Genomic DNA, 11,428 nt, shown 5'->3' with positions numbered 1-11,428 from the left:
TTTTTTATCCAGTCATCTGTCGATGGACATTTAGGTTGCTTCCATGTCTTGGCTATTGTAAATAGTGTTGCTATGAACATTGGGGTACATGTATCTTTTTGAGTTAGAGTTTTATCCAGATACATGCCCAGAAGTGGGGCTGCTGGATCATATGGTAACTCTTTTGAGTTTTTTTAAGGAAGCTCCATACTGTTCTCCATAGTGGCTGCTCTACTACATAAAGCTTTAAAACGCAACACTCCCTGCACAGAGTTCATAGGAGGGAAGGCGTGGACAGATGACCAAGAGGGAAGCCTGGGGTTCCCTCTCACCCTTCACACCGCATTGCTTGTGCTTTTAAATCTGCACAAAACTCTGTGATCCGGAGAGAAGAAAGAAGATCGAGAATAAAACCTTTGGAAAGGAGCCTAGAGTTAGTGACTTGACAAAGAAACCAGATTTTTTTTTATGAGACTACAAATATTTATGAAATGCTATGTGCTTCGAGCTGTTTTCTTTATTGGATTAGTTATAAATATAGAAATACAAAAGTAGGCACAAGACCCGATCCATATTTAAGGGGATTCAGGGATGGGACAGACAGACCGATGGACAACAGAGCCACAGACGGTTGAAGAGGATTTTAAAATTAATTTGAACACTACGGAGAACGGCGAGGAACTTCTAGAAAATTGTTTTGCTGCCATGACCCAAATAAAGAACTTTACAAGGCTGGGAAGGGCCCACTGAACGTTCAGGTTTCTCAATCTTTTTGAATCTAAAACCTAGGTAATAAATCAAGCTTGTGCAGGTGGAGATGGACTCGGAGGAGGAGAAAGAGCTGAGTCTGGTTCTTGGAGCTGAAGTCACGTGTAATCACAGGCAAGAAGAGGATGATTCATCTTCCAAAATCGCTCACTTCCCAACTCATGAGCACGAAGACAAAAAAGGGTGAAAGGTGCTATTAAATGACCAGTTATAAACCTGGCAGAACAGCGAGAAGGGCCAGCCCAAGGATTTCCTAGAAATAATGCAGTGAAAGAGGGCGACCACGCTGGGAATTAGGAAGGCGCTCTGTCTTCCGGTGACCTGGCCACAGACCAGCTTCTCCCCCTTCTCTTTTTCTGAGGAGAAGAAAAAAATCTCCTCATTCCCTCCTTTGAGTTTCTGTATTTAAGAGAAAAGCCCGTCTTTCGTGCCCATCACTGCCATGTCCTGTGAGGAGCGTTCAGGACTTGTCTCAGGGTGGAAATCTCAAGGCCGGGCTTTCTTGTTTGGGCTCCTTGTTTGGGTCTCCGACACACAACCAACTGGCTGTTGATAGAGATGTTTAAGTGGCCGTGAAGTCTGGAGCCCGGTTGCATCCACCTGCCAAACAGGATCAAGGGTGATGGGCCGAGATGGACGGCCAAGCACCTTGGCCTCCCTGACGGGTCCTCGGCTGCCTTAATGGATGTGTTAACAGAAAGCGGCATCACTGCGTTGGGAGGGGAGCTAAGCTTGCTAAAGACAAAGGAAAAGCCGGCAGATCAACTCTCCTTCTGTAGGAGGCGGCAGATCAAGGCTGAGGCCATCAGGCTCCCAGACAAGGTGGGGCTGGGGGGACCCTTCAGGGTGGAAGGTTTCCTCCGGACAGGACAGGACGCCCCAGGCCAATCCCCATGTTAGGCTTTGGGAGAAAGGGCGCTCCTCTGTCTTTGATGACTTTTCGATAAGCAGACAGTATGTCTCCGACAGAGATGCCTGCAAATCTCTCCGTGCAAACCATTAGCATTTCAAGATCTCGGAAAAAAAAAAAAAAAAAAAAAAGATCTGCTTGTGCATTCCAGACTCATGGGGCAAATGGAAGCAGGAAAAACAAACAAAAACCCAGAACTGCTGCCTTTCAGATCTGCTAACGGGCAGCTGGTGGAAACAGGCACTTACTTCTCTTGCATCGAGTGGAATAAAATTTAGACAGCTTCAGATGCCTTAGGTGTACTTTAACGTGTTTACCCTCCGGCACAGAGGCCTGTATTTATTGCATTGCCTCAAAAGCTATTTAGTGGGTTCCCCCTTAACACCGTTATCCCCTCCTTCCTGCTGTGGGTGGCTCGGCACAGCGCTCCTGCGCACACCGCCATTTGGTTCTGCCTTCCCCGGATCGTCCCCGCGTTCAGTTTTCTTGTTCCTAACAGCTGGTCCCCTTCCCTTCCCATCTGTCTCTTCATCTATTTTCAGGTTATGGCTCGGGCCCTTCCTCCTCCACAAAACCTCTATATTCTCGAACAGCTGAGAAGGGGCAGCCCCCGATAGTTGTTAGTAACACTCAGAATGTGATTCGTATTTCTCGAAATAAGCCGATGGCTTTAAGCTTAGATCTAATCACAAAATGGTGTAATATAAGGTCAGCGTTGATTTGGCTATTTATAAGACAAAATACATAAAAGTTGGTTTGATTCATTTCTTTTTCACATGTATATATACTTTAGATATTGTTAACAGCTACTTTTAAATGATAACCAACCTTATAAATAGTAGTCTCTGAACGCCCTTTATAAATGATGAATGGTTTAACGTTACAACTTGGTAAGTATTTCTCCTTGAGCCACAGGATGCCTAGGACCCCCCCACCCCAGGGCACAGAGCAGCACTGCACTATGTGCCCATTAAATACAGCAAATGCACAGTGTGTGTACGTAGTCAGACTCAATTTATTTTACTGAATTTAGATTCAAGTTCAATTAAACATTCTAACAGGTACCAAGATTCAGACATCAGAGAAAAACCTATTTAAATCACAAGAGAGCAGCTCACACAGAGTCTACGGGCCAGCGGATGAACATCCATTTTATTGATTCTTAACACCCATCCATGTGGAGTGTGACAACATGAAGCTGCCAAATGTAGAAAGTGGAGGGACATCACAACCATCCCCCAAAATAAGTATTCTTACTTTGAATGGAAAACATCGTTCAAATAAAAAACATTTAAAGATGCTCCCTTGGTTGATACAATTTCCAACTGTAAAATCAAATCTGAGTTAGCAGAACAAAGAGATCTCCTTGATTGGTCACATCATTCACTACTGAAGGGAAAAATCAACCTAATAAAAACAATACCCTGGAAGAGAAATAAATAAATAGTTTAACTTACAGGTAGTTCTGCTGCATTGCACGTCACCACACAAAATTCTAAAGCTGATTTTTTTTTTTTTTGAAAGCTTGGAAAACACGCTTGCCTTTCTGAGTTTCTTGCTAAGTGGTGCAGGCTTCTTGTAAGGAAAAGGATCCTCCAAAGGCCTGAGTTTAAAATTCAAATACCTGTTCATCCGGAGCTTGCCCACCTGGGCGCACAGCTGTGACAACAGGTGGTGAGCAGGCGGCCTTCTGGGCCTCCAGGGGGCCAGGCCGAGCCACGGCCGCCTCTTCAGTTTACCCCCGGGGTGGGCAGCGCGGCTGAGTCTAGGGTGGAAACGGGCGTAAACCACTCGTAGCAAATCAGCCTGTACTTCTCATGTGATGTCCTTCAATGGATTGTAAAATCCTGAGAGTGTCCTCCGGAGATCTGAGGAGCAGCAGTAGGCGTCTTTCCACCAAGAGTTATTAACACACGTTTCTCTTTGCCAGGCTCTTAGCAAGTCCCCACCAGTCCAACTTCTTTTGCCTCCTATTGCTGAAAGTGTTCAGATTTTACTGCTTTCTTGGCCTGCCCTTCATGGAGATGAGTTCTTCGCTTCCTAAGTTAAGCCCATTCCTGCAGCCTCTCACCCCAGCCTGCACCTGCGTCACGGAGAGGAAATCCTGGCGGTCTTCCCGCCAGTGGTACCAGGCGGTGAAAAACTACCGAGACCTTTCCGTGACTGCAGACGTCTCAACGCAACGTAGTGAGCCCTGAACAGCATGTTTAAAATTGCTGGCGGGGGGTGGGGAGCAGTATTTTTCCTGGTTTATTAGAAAACTGATCTTGGAAAGAATCTAGAGGAAAAGATAACAAGTGAAATTCTGGTGCAAAAACAACTATTTTAAGACTGAAGTCTGGTCACTGTTCTTGCCCATCTCTTTGTGCCCACGAGTGGCAGCGACCTTCCGGAATGAAGAGGATGGGACTGTGCACCTGTTCTTGAACAGACTTTTTGTGCAGGGTCAGCAGCATCTTCTGTGAAGGGACATTTAGTTAATATTTGAGGCTCTACAGATCACACGTAGTCCCTGTTGCTTTTTATTTTTCCATCACTTTTTATTTTTTTCTTTAATGACCCTTTAAAAACTGAAACACTGTTCTCGGCTCAAGGGTCTCCTAGACTTGCCCTGTGCGGGACATGGCACCTAGCTGTGCAGAGTACAAGGCCACTGGGCCTTGGAACCCTCACCTGGGGGCTTCTTTTGGAGAGTGAGGTAGGTCCTGGCAGGGGAGTGCTCAGCCTTGGGTCCTCCGTGCTGGTCTCTACTCCGCTCCCCAAATAGTACAGAGCTGGACCAGATGAGCATCCTTGATTTAAAAAGCAGTTTTTTATAGTAGGAAGTCTTCATTAAGGCCTATTTAAATCTGAGCCTGTGCTGGCTTCTCCTTGCCTTGATTTGAAAGGCAAAATCACATACTCTAGGCATTGGGAAATTTTCATTCTGCAGGTTAGGGCCTTACTACTCCAAATGGCTGGTGGTAGAAAAGCTAGTATGTGAACTTCCTTCCTCTTCACCACTAATGCCACCCACAGCCCCAGGGCAAACCCCTCTAAGAAGTCAAGGAGAAGCAGGCCAGTTCACTCTGCCTCTGGGGCATCCATGACACAGCGCATGTGCGGCTGCGTCTTGATAAGGAACAGTGTTTACCAGGGACCGAGGGTCTAAATAGCTGGAGACCAGCATTTAAAGAAGCTGGACTTTTCGAGACACATTTGTCTCCACCCTCTCTGAAACAAGTCTTTCTACACATCAGATGCTGTAACACCACACAGCTCCTCCAAGCTGCTTTTTAAATTTGAGAGGTAAACTGTCTACCAAAAGCTTTTCCATTGTCAGAATACTCACTTTGAAGAGCAGAGTAAGAGGATCTGCATTTCTTTCATAAATTTGTAATCTTTTAAGCCATCAATATACAGTATGCCATATTTTTAAAGTAGTTAATAATCAAGATAAAAATCCAATTTTTTTCTAAATTAAATAAGGGCTTCAGAATCAGAATTCTTTCTCTCACCAGTAATTTTTTTAAAAAAGCAGCTGATGGTTCTCAAAATATACATTTGCTACCAACTAGATGAATTTAGCTGTTCTGGAGTTAGGAAATAGTGTGCACATGTGCGTGTACACACACACACACACACACACACACACACACACACACACACACAAAGAGTATCACCTAAAAATAATGTATGAGAATTCCCGAAGCTTCTAAACTAAATGAATAGGTGAAAAACAACCAATCACACACACATCAACCCAGTTGTCCTTTTTAGGTTTCTGTTTAAACTGTCAAACTTGTTATCCTCAAAATGTGAGCTGATTTTTTTTTTGGATGAAATTCTTCTCTTGGTCGGATTTACAGTGGAATTGCTGACACCACCTCAACCACAAGGTAATAAGGAGACTCTGTCAGGCTAAGCATGGGGTCTCCGAGGTAAAACTGCTGAGACAATTGATAAGTAACAGTGGGGTGGGTACCAACTTGAAGATGGAAGAAACTGGACACAACCCAACAAGGACAAATATTCTACCGAGAAATCCTGACGTGCCTATTGGCATTACCAGCTCTGGTTCTACGAACACCGAAACCAGCGAGACCATGAATTTTCCAACTTGCTCACACACACAGTGTTCTAAGGCTGCTGAAAGATGGGGTAAAGAAAGTACCTGTGATCAGGAAAAGACAACAGTAATGGGGACTGATTTTTCTAAACGAAATGAAATGAAACACTGAATTCTGAAGTGTGTGCTTTTAAAAGTAAGAGTACAGTGTTGCCAAATTTTCTTTCATCAGCGTCTCTCTCTCTCTCTCTCTCTCACACACACACACACACACACACACACACACACAGAGCGCTCTGGTCGTTACTTCCTATTTTTCAGGTCTCTGCACTCTCAGTTTAAAACACTGTTCCCTCCCGGTGCCAATATCTCTCTAAGTTGGATATAAATGGTTTTGGTTTTTTAAACCTGCAAAGAAAACAAATAGCAACAGCCCGGAACAGTAAGTAAAACTAAACAGCACCTCTTCAGGTTAGTGCTTTCAGGACAGAGGGAGAAAGAGGATTTCAATTCAGTCAGTTGGTGTTTGGTTCTGCGAAAGCACCCCCGCGGTCCCACCCTGCTGGCAGAAAGCAGCCTTGGCATTTCCCTCCAGTGTCAGAGTGTTTTTTGGCAGACGTCCTATGCAGCAAAAATGAAGTGATTTTCCCTTTTCCTACTCCTCAATTTAAAGCCGCACACAGAACGGCTAAACGCAGTACTTCTAGGGCAGCACAGTTTACGAACAATGGATTTTGTTTTTGTTTCAGGGAAACCAAAAGGGAAAAGGAAAACCACCACCACATGAGAAGGAAGAGGAGAAACCCTGAGGCAAAAATGGCTTTTCCTTTAGAGTCTTCTGGGGGCTGTGAGTCCGGTTCACAAGGTACCCGCGATCTTCTGGGAGGGCAGGCCCTCCTCCAGCCAGAGGGTGGTGGTCGTGCCGCTGCGGGGGCCCCGCCTGTGGATGCGCCGCAGCCGCAGCAGGTAGAGGAGGATGGCAAGCAGGACCACCAGGAAGCAGCCGGAGAACAGGTAGTGATTGTACACGAAGGAGAAGCCCCGCCAGTGCGCGTGGCTGGCCCGGAAGGTCTCCTGCTGGATGTCTCTGCCCACAGGGGAACAAGAGCAGACGGAAGGACTCACTCATCAGGCAGGAAGTGTGCTGAAACGGTGCCCAGGACATTGGGGAGGGGGGCTGGTTTAGGACTCGGATCTGCAGACAGAAGCTGTAACTCAGCCTCTGAGGCTGTGTCCTCATCTCTAAACACAGGAGGATGTGGCCCAGCAGAGGGCTGTTGTAAGTGCGAACAAGATAACACGCGAAAGTGTATTTGTAAGTCTGTAGCTGTTACCGTCATAATAATGTGGGTAACAAAACACAGAAAAATTTAGAACTGTGAGGGTGTCACTAATACACAGAAGCCAATGTGGAACCAAACCACGTGTCTGTGATCAGTAACACCCACTACTCACAATTTTTGCAGTTAACCCAGCTAAACCTATTGCTGGGAGATGCTTAATTAAATAAGGGGGAAAAACCCACAAAAACAGCTAATACTTCACTTATTAGTAAACCAGGATTCTTATGTTGGGGGGGGGTCAACTGACAACTGGGTCTGTGAACTTGACTGGGAAAAAAGGCACATGCTCTTTTCCCAGTCTCTGACTGTAAAGCAGTATTTCCACTGAATGCAGACAAAAACTGTCGTAGCATCAGCAAGACTTGTGCCTTTGTTTCTAGTGACACTCATGATCTCTTACATCACACTGTGGTGTTCTGCAGATGCCTCAAAATATCACGGCTAGGCATCACTATGCTGAAACCACAGAAAGCATGAATTCTGTTGCCGGGCCTTGTTGTTTAATGTGCTGATAAAGAACATATATTAGTATATCACAAATTTGTCTTCTGTAATATTTTGATAAATGTACTGCAGTACAATGGCTTCCTCTGCAACCTATATATTTACATGTATTAAAAACAAGATTTTGAGACGGAGTCCAAGGCCTGAAGGTTAAGAACCCCAGAATGAACCCTTCTGTGCAGAGGCTAGGGAACAGACAGTTGAGAATAATCAAACACTTCGGTGCCGCATATGCTGGGGTGGTGGGAAGGGAGGAGGCACTGCTGGGGGAGACCAAGTCAGGCTTCACCGACTCTCCCATTCCGCCCACGGCCAGCGCTAACAGCGCCTCAAGCACCCGCACCCACCACCGCCCGCGATGCCTCAGATACAGAGAATCGTCTTCCGTTTGATTCTCGTTACCAAATTCCTAGCCGTACCTCAAGGGTAAAAAGCGGGTCCTGTAGAGGATTGCTCCGAGGGTCCACTGAACCTCCTTGTCATAAACTTGCAAGGCTGTCTTTAAACTTCTGTAGTTGATGGGAAACGAGAAGCCCCTATGGAACACCTCAAACATCCAGGCAGATTTGAAGCACTGATACCTACGAATAGCATACATGTGAGTGGGACTGATTCACTGGTCAAAACACACGTACGCAAGTTGGCCTTGTGCTCTGTGACCAACATGGGTGCACAGGCTTCAGGAGGCCGACGCTCTGAGAGCCAAACTGTTTGCATTCCAGGCTGATTTGCTTAGTTTATGCCCCTTGTCCCACACCATCCACCTGTCAAAATCAATTCGCTCATAAAACTTGGTCCAAGTATAATTTAATGTGTGGCAAGAGAGATTTTTTTTCCCCTCAGGCCTTCCATCACTTAGTCAATTCAGTATGGAATAAATGCTGGGCAAGTTCCAGCTTCTCTGGACCTCAGTTTATCATAAAATGAGAAGACACGAGGGTCCTTTTCTACTCTGACAGTCTATGATTCTAAAAATTTATCAGATGCTTGCTTTTTGGCAAAGCACTGGGCTAAGCAAGTAATAAGATATAATAAATAATAAGACAGTCAGTGTACTTAAATGACTTAGAATGAAAGAGGATTTTCTCTAAAAGCAATCAAATAACTATAAAATGACGCACAACATGATAAATGCCACAGATATAATGAGTGCTCCAAAGATGCAGAGACAGGGAGTCTGGTTGAGCAGACAGAGGAAGACTCAGAAGGGACAGCATCTGACCTCTGACCTCGGGGCAGGACAGCAACAGGCAAAGGGCAATTCCAAGTGGAGGGACAGCAAAACCGAGCAAAGAACAGTGACATATGTTTGGGTGTGAGTATTTGCCGTCCGTTTGAAAGGAGCCCAGGGTAGATGGGAGGGGGAGGGACTGACCGGGATAAACAGGCAGGTCGGGGCCGGGGGCCCAGGCTGAGAGGTGGTCCAAGACTTACTTGAGCCTGTGGAGGTCGGCGTGAGAGGCATACAGTCCTCGGTCGAAGCGTTCCCGCAAGACCGACCACTTTGTTGCACAATAATCCTGAAAGAAATTTCACCCCCCAAAAATCATCAGTAAAGGGTTATTAAATTTTGTTTTCATTTTAAAGTGTTTACCAGATTGCTATCCATAAACAACACATCCTTCCACTTAGGGAAACACAAGCTTAACTTACTTACGTGTCCCATGAAGATGAGACACACAAACGCTCAGTGCATACCTACTGATTAGCAAAGGCAATGCTTGTTCTTTGTCTTAAAATGAGGCCAAACTTTTTGTTAAAGAGAGTTTCACTGCCCACAACCAGCCTCTTCAAAACTGCTCAGTTTCTGCCTCCGTGACTGCACGTGACGGGCACAGACTTTCGGAAAAGAAGAGCGGTGCTTCAGCAAGTTCAGATGAACGTCTGTGTCTGCGGCTGCCAGGCTCTGGGGGCACCAAAGATGGTTCCGGAAGGCTCTGTCTTTAAGAGCAGGGACAGCGATGCCACCTCTTCCTGAAGTTATTTGTAATGACATTGCCGTCAGTCGCTGGTATTCACTGAACACTGTGCCAGAATCTTTTTTTTAAATGGAGGTACTGGAGATTGAACCCAGGACCTCAGGCATGCTAAGCACGTGCTCCACCACAGAGCTGCAGAACAGCCCTGGCGCCTTTCCTGAATGTCACGCTTAAAGCAACCCCTTGACATGGCTACTATTCTGGCCTCTATTTAAAGGATGAAGACGCTGAGGCTCAGAGAGGCCGTGAAAGTTGCCACAGGGAACACGGAGACCAGCACTCAGCCTGGGGGAGGGGGTGAGGACGGGCACAGCAGGCAGAGGAAAGAGCACGGATGGAGACCCGGCGGGAGGCAGCGCGGACGGGAGGGAAATAATAAGAGCATAAAGAGCCAGGTGGGGAGATGAGGTACCGGGCGGGGAGGACAGGCTAAGATATTTGAAATTCATCCTGGAAGCCACAGGAAGCTGCTGAAGACTTGAAATGGGAGACCAGGTGGCTGTGATGGGGTTTCAGACAGAACACTGGGAGCGGTGCAGAGGGTGAACGAGGGAAGGAAGACCAACTGGGAGCAGGCTCCTGCAACTGTGCAGGTGACAGACAGAGGCCAGGCCCAGGGCAGTGAGGGCAGGTGGGACAACGAGGCTGCGAGGAGCACTGTCAGGTCATAATTACAGTGAAATGTAAAGGACCAGAGTCTGGGAGCCACCGAAGGCCAGTGCAGCTCACGGAGTGGGGGCAGAAGTCGGCTCGCAGAGGACTTTTTGCTTCTGCTCTATTTCTCTCGCCCAGGCAAGGGGACAGGACTCCCAGGGAGCTGCACCGCAGCCGTCCGCCCTCCACCGTGCCTTCCCGTGCCCGGGGCCCCGTTGCCGTCCGCACCGGCCTCCCCAGGACACGCGGGGGAGATGTTTCCTTGCAGGTTACCTTCGCGGCTCTGGTAAACGCAGCGGCGCTGTAGTCTCCCCCCATCCGCAACACATCCTCCGTGCAGTAATAGAATTCAGAAAAGCCGTAGAATTCGCTGTTCTGGAAGTGAATAGGGGGCTGGTAGACCCCATTGAGGGAGGTCTGCGTCTCGTTCGTTTTGTTCATGAAAGGCTGGATGGTCTCTCGACACAGGTCAAAGTCCCCTGTTCCCCGCAGGAACAGCGTCTGACCGTTTTGCTGGATTTCATCTTTAATGTCCAGGGGCAGGCAGGGGTCCAGGTATGGAGTATCAGGAGTCAGCCCAGTCTGTTTCCCCAGGAGCCTACAGGACAAGGAGAAACTTCAACATGAGACCGACAGAAAATTGTGTGAAGTGGCTGTAACTCAGCGTTTGTCAAACTCTGCCCTGTGGAACACAAAAGGGTTCCTGGGAATATTCAGTTAGGAAAACACGGACTCCAGCCCTTCTTGAAGATTCATGACAGGCACCTGCACACAGAAGACACCTTAACAGGGTCCAGGGACTCTACGACCTGGTCAGATTGCCCCGTGCTTCCCATGCCCTGTGTCACAGCCTGGCACCTATGGCCACTGAGGGTCCATGGTTAGTATATTTCTCCTGCTCACTGCAGTTGAATGCCACCCACTGGGTTGTTCCCAGCTCTGTTTTTGCCACTGGTGCTTGTGATTTTAATTATAAATGGGTGAAGCATGACTGTGAAAAGAAGTTGCTGGTCCTGTGAAAGCTAGGTTAGATGCCTTAGAAAAATGTGATAAAAGCAAACTGCTAGAAAACTGCTGTCAAATTAGGTGTTAGCAAGACAAAAAATAAAAAGTTGGCAAAATTAGTAAAAAATCTAGGAGGAATTGGTATCAAACTGCTTCACAGATGTCTTTACATCCTTGGTATTCTTTAAAGAAAGTCAAAATGACCTTAAGACGAGTAGGTGCAGTGCATGATGGAGAC

At 46.9% G+C, this 11,428-nt stretch overlaps 1 protein-coding gene across 2 annotated transcripts in view; it reads right to left on the bottom strand.

The window, feature by feature from the left end:
* Positions 1 to 2,652: 2,652 nt before the first annotated feature.
* Positions 2,653 to 11,428, bottom strand: part of ENTPD4 (ectonucleoside triphosphate diphosphohydrolase 4) — a 29,612-nt gene continuing 20,836 nt past the window's right edge. For both annotated transcript variants that reach the window (XM_074355806.1, XM_074355807.1), the window contains exons 10-13: positions 10,459 to 10,783; positions 8,987 to 9,072; positions 7,972 to 8,133; positions 2,653 to 6,792 (exon numbers count right to left, since the gene is read on the bottom strand). In XM_074355806.1, the coding sequence (XP_074211907.1) occupies positions 6,564 to 6,792; positions 7,972 to 8,133; positions 8,987 to 9,072; positions 10,459 to 10,783 (802 nt within the window). In that variant the 3' untranslated portion in view covers positions 2,653 to 6,563. The remainder of the gene's footprint in view (positions 6,793 to 7,971; positions 8,134 to 8,986; positions 9,073 to 10,458; positions 10,784 to 11,428) is intronic.

This window comes from Camelus bactrianus, chromosome 31, assembly GCF_048773025.1.
Source record: "Camelus bactrianus isolate YW-2024 breed Bactrian camel chromosome 31, ASM4877302v1, whole genome shotgun sequence".
Taxonomy (NCBI): domain Eukaryota; kingdom Metazoa; phylum Chordata; class Mammalia; order Artiodactyla; family Camelidae; genus Camelus; species Camelus bactrianus.
This window is presented reverse-complemented; position numbering and strand designations above follow the sequence as displayed.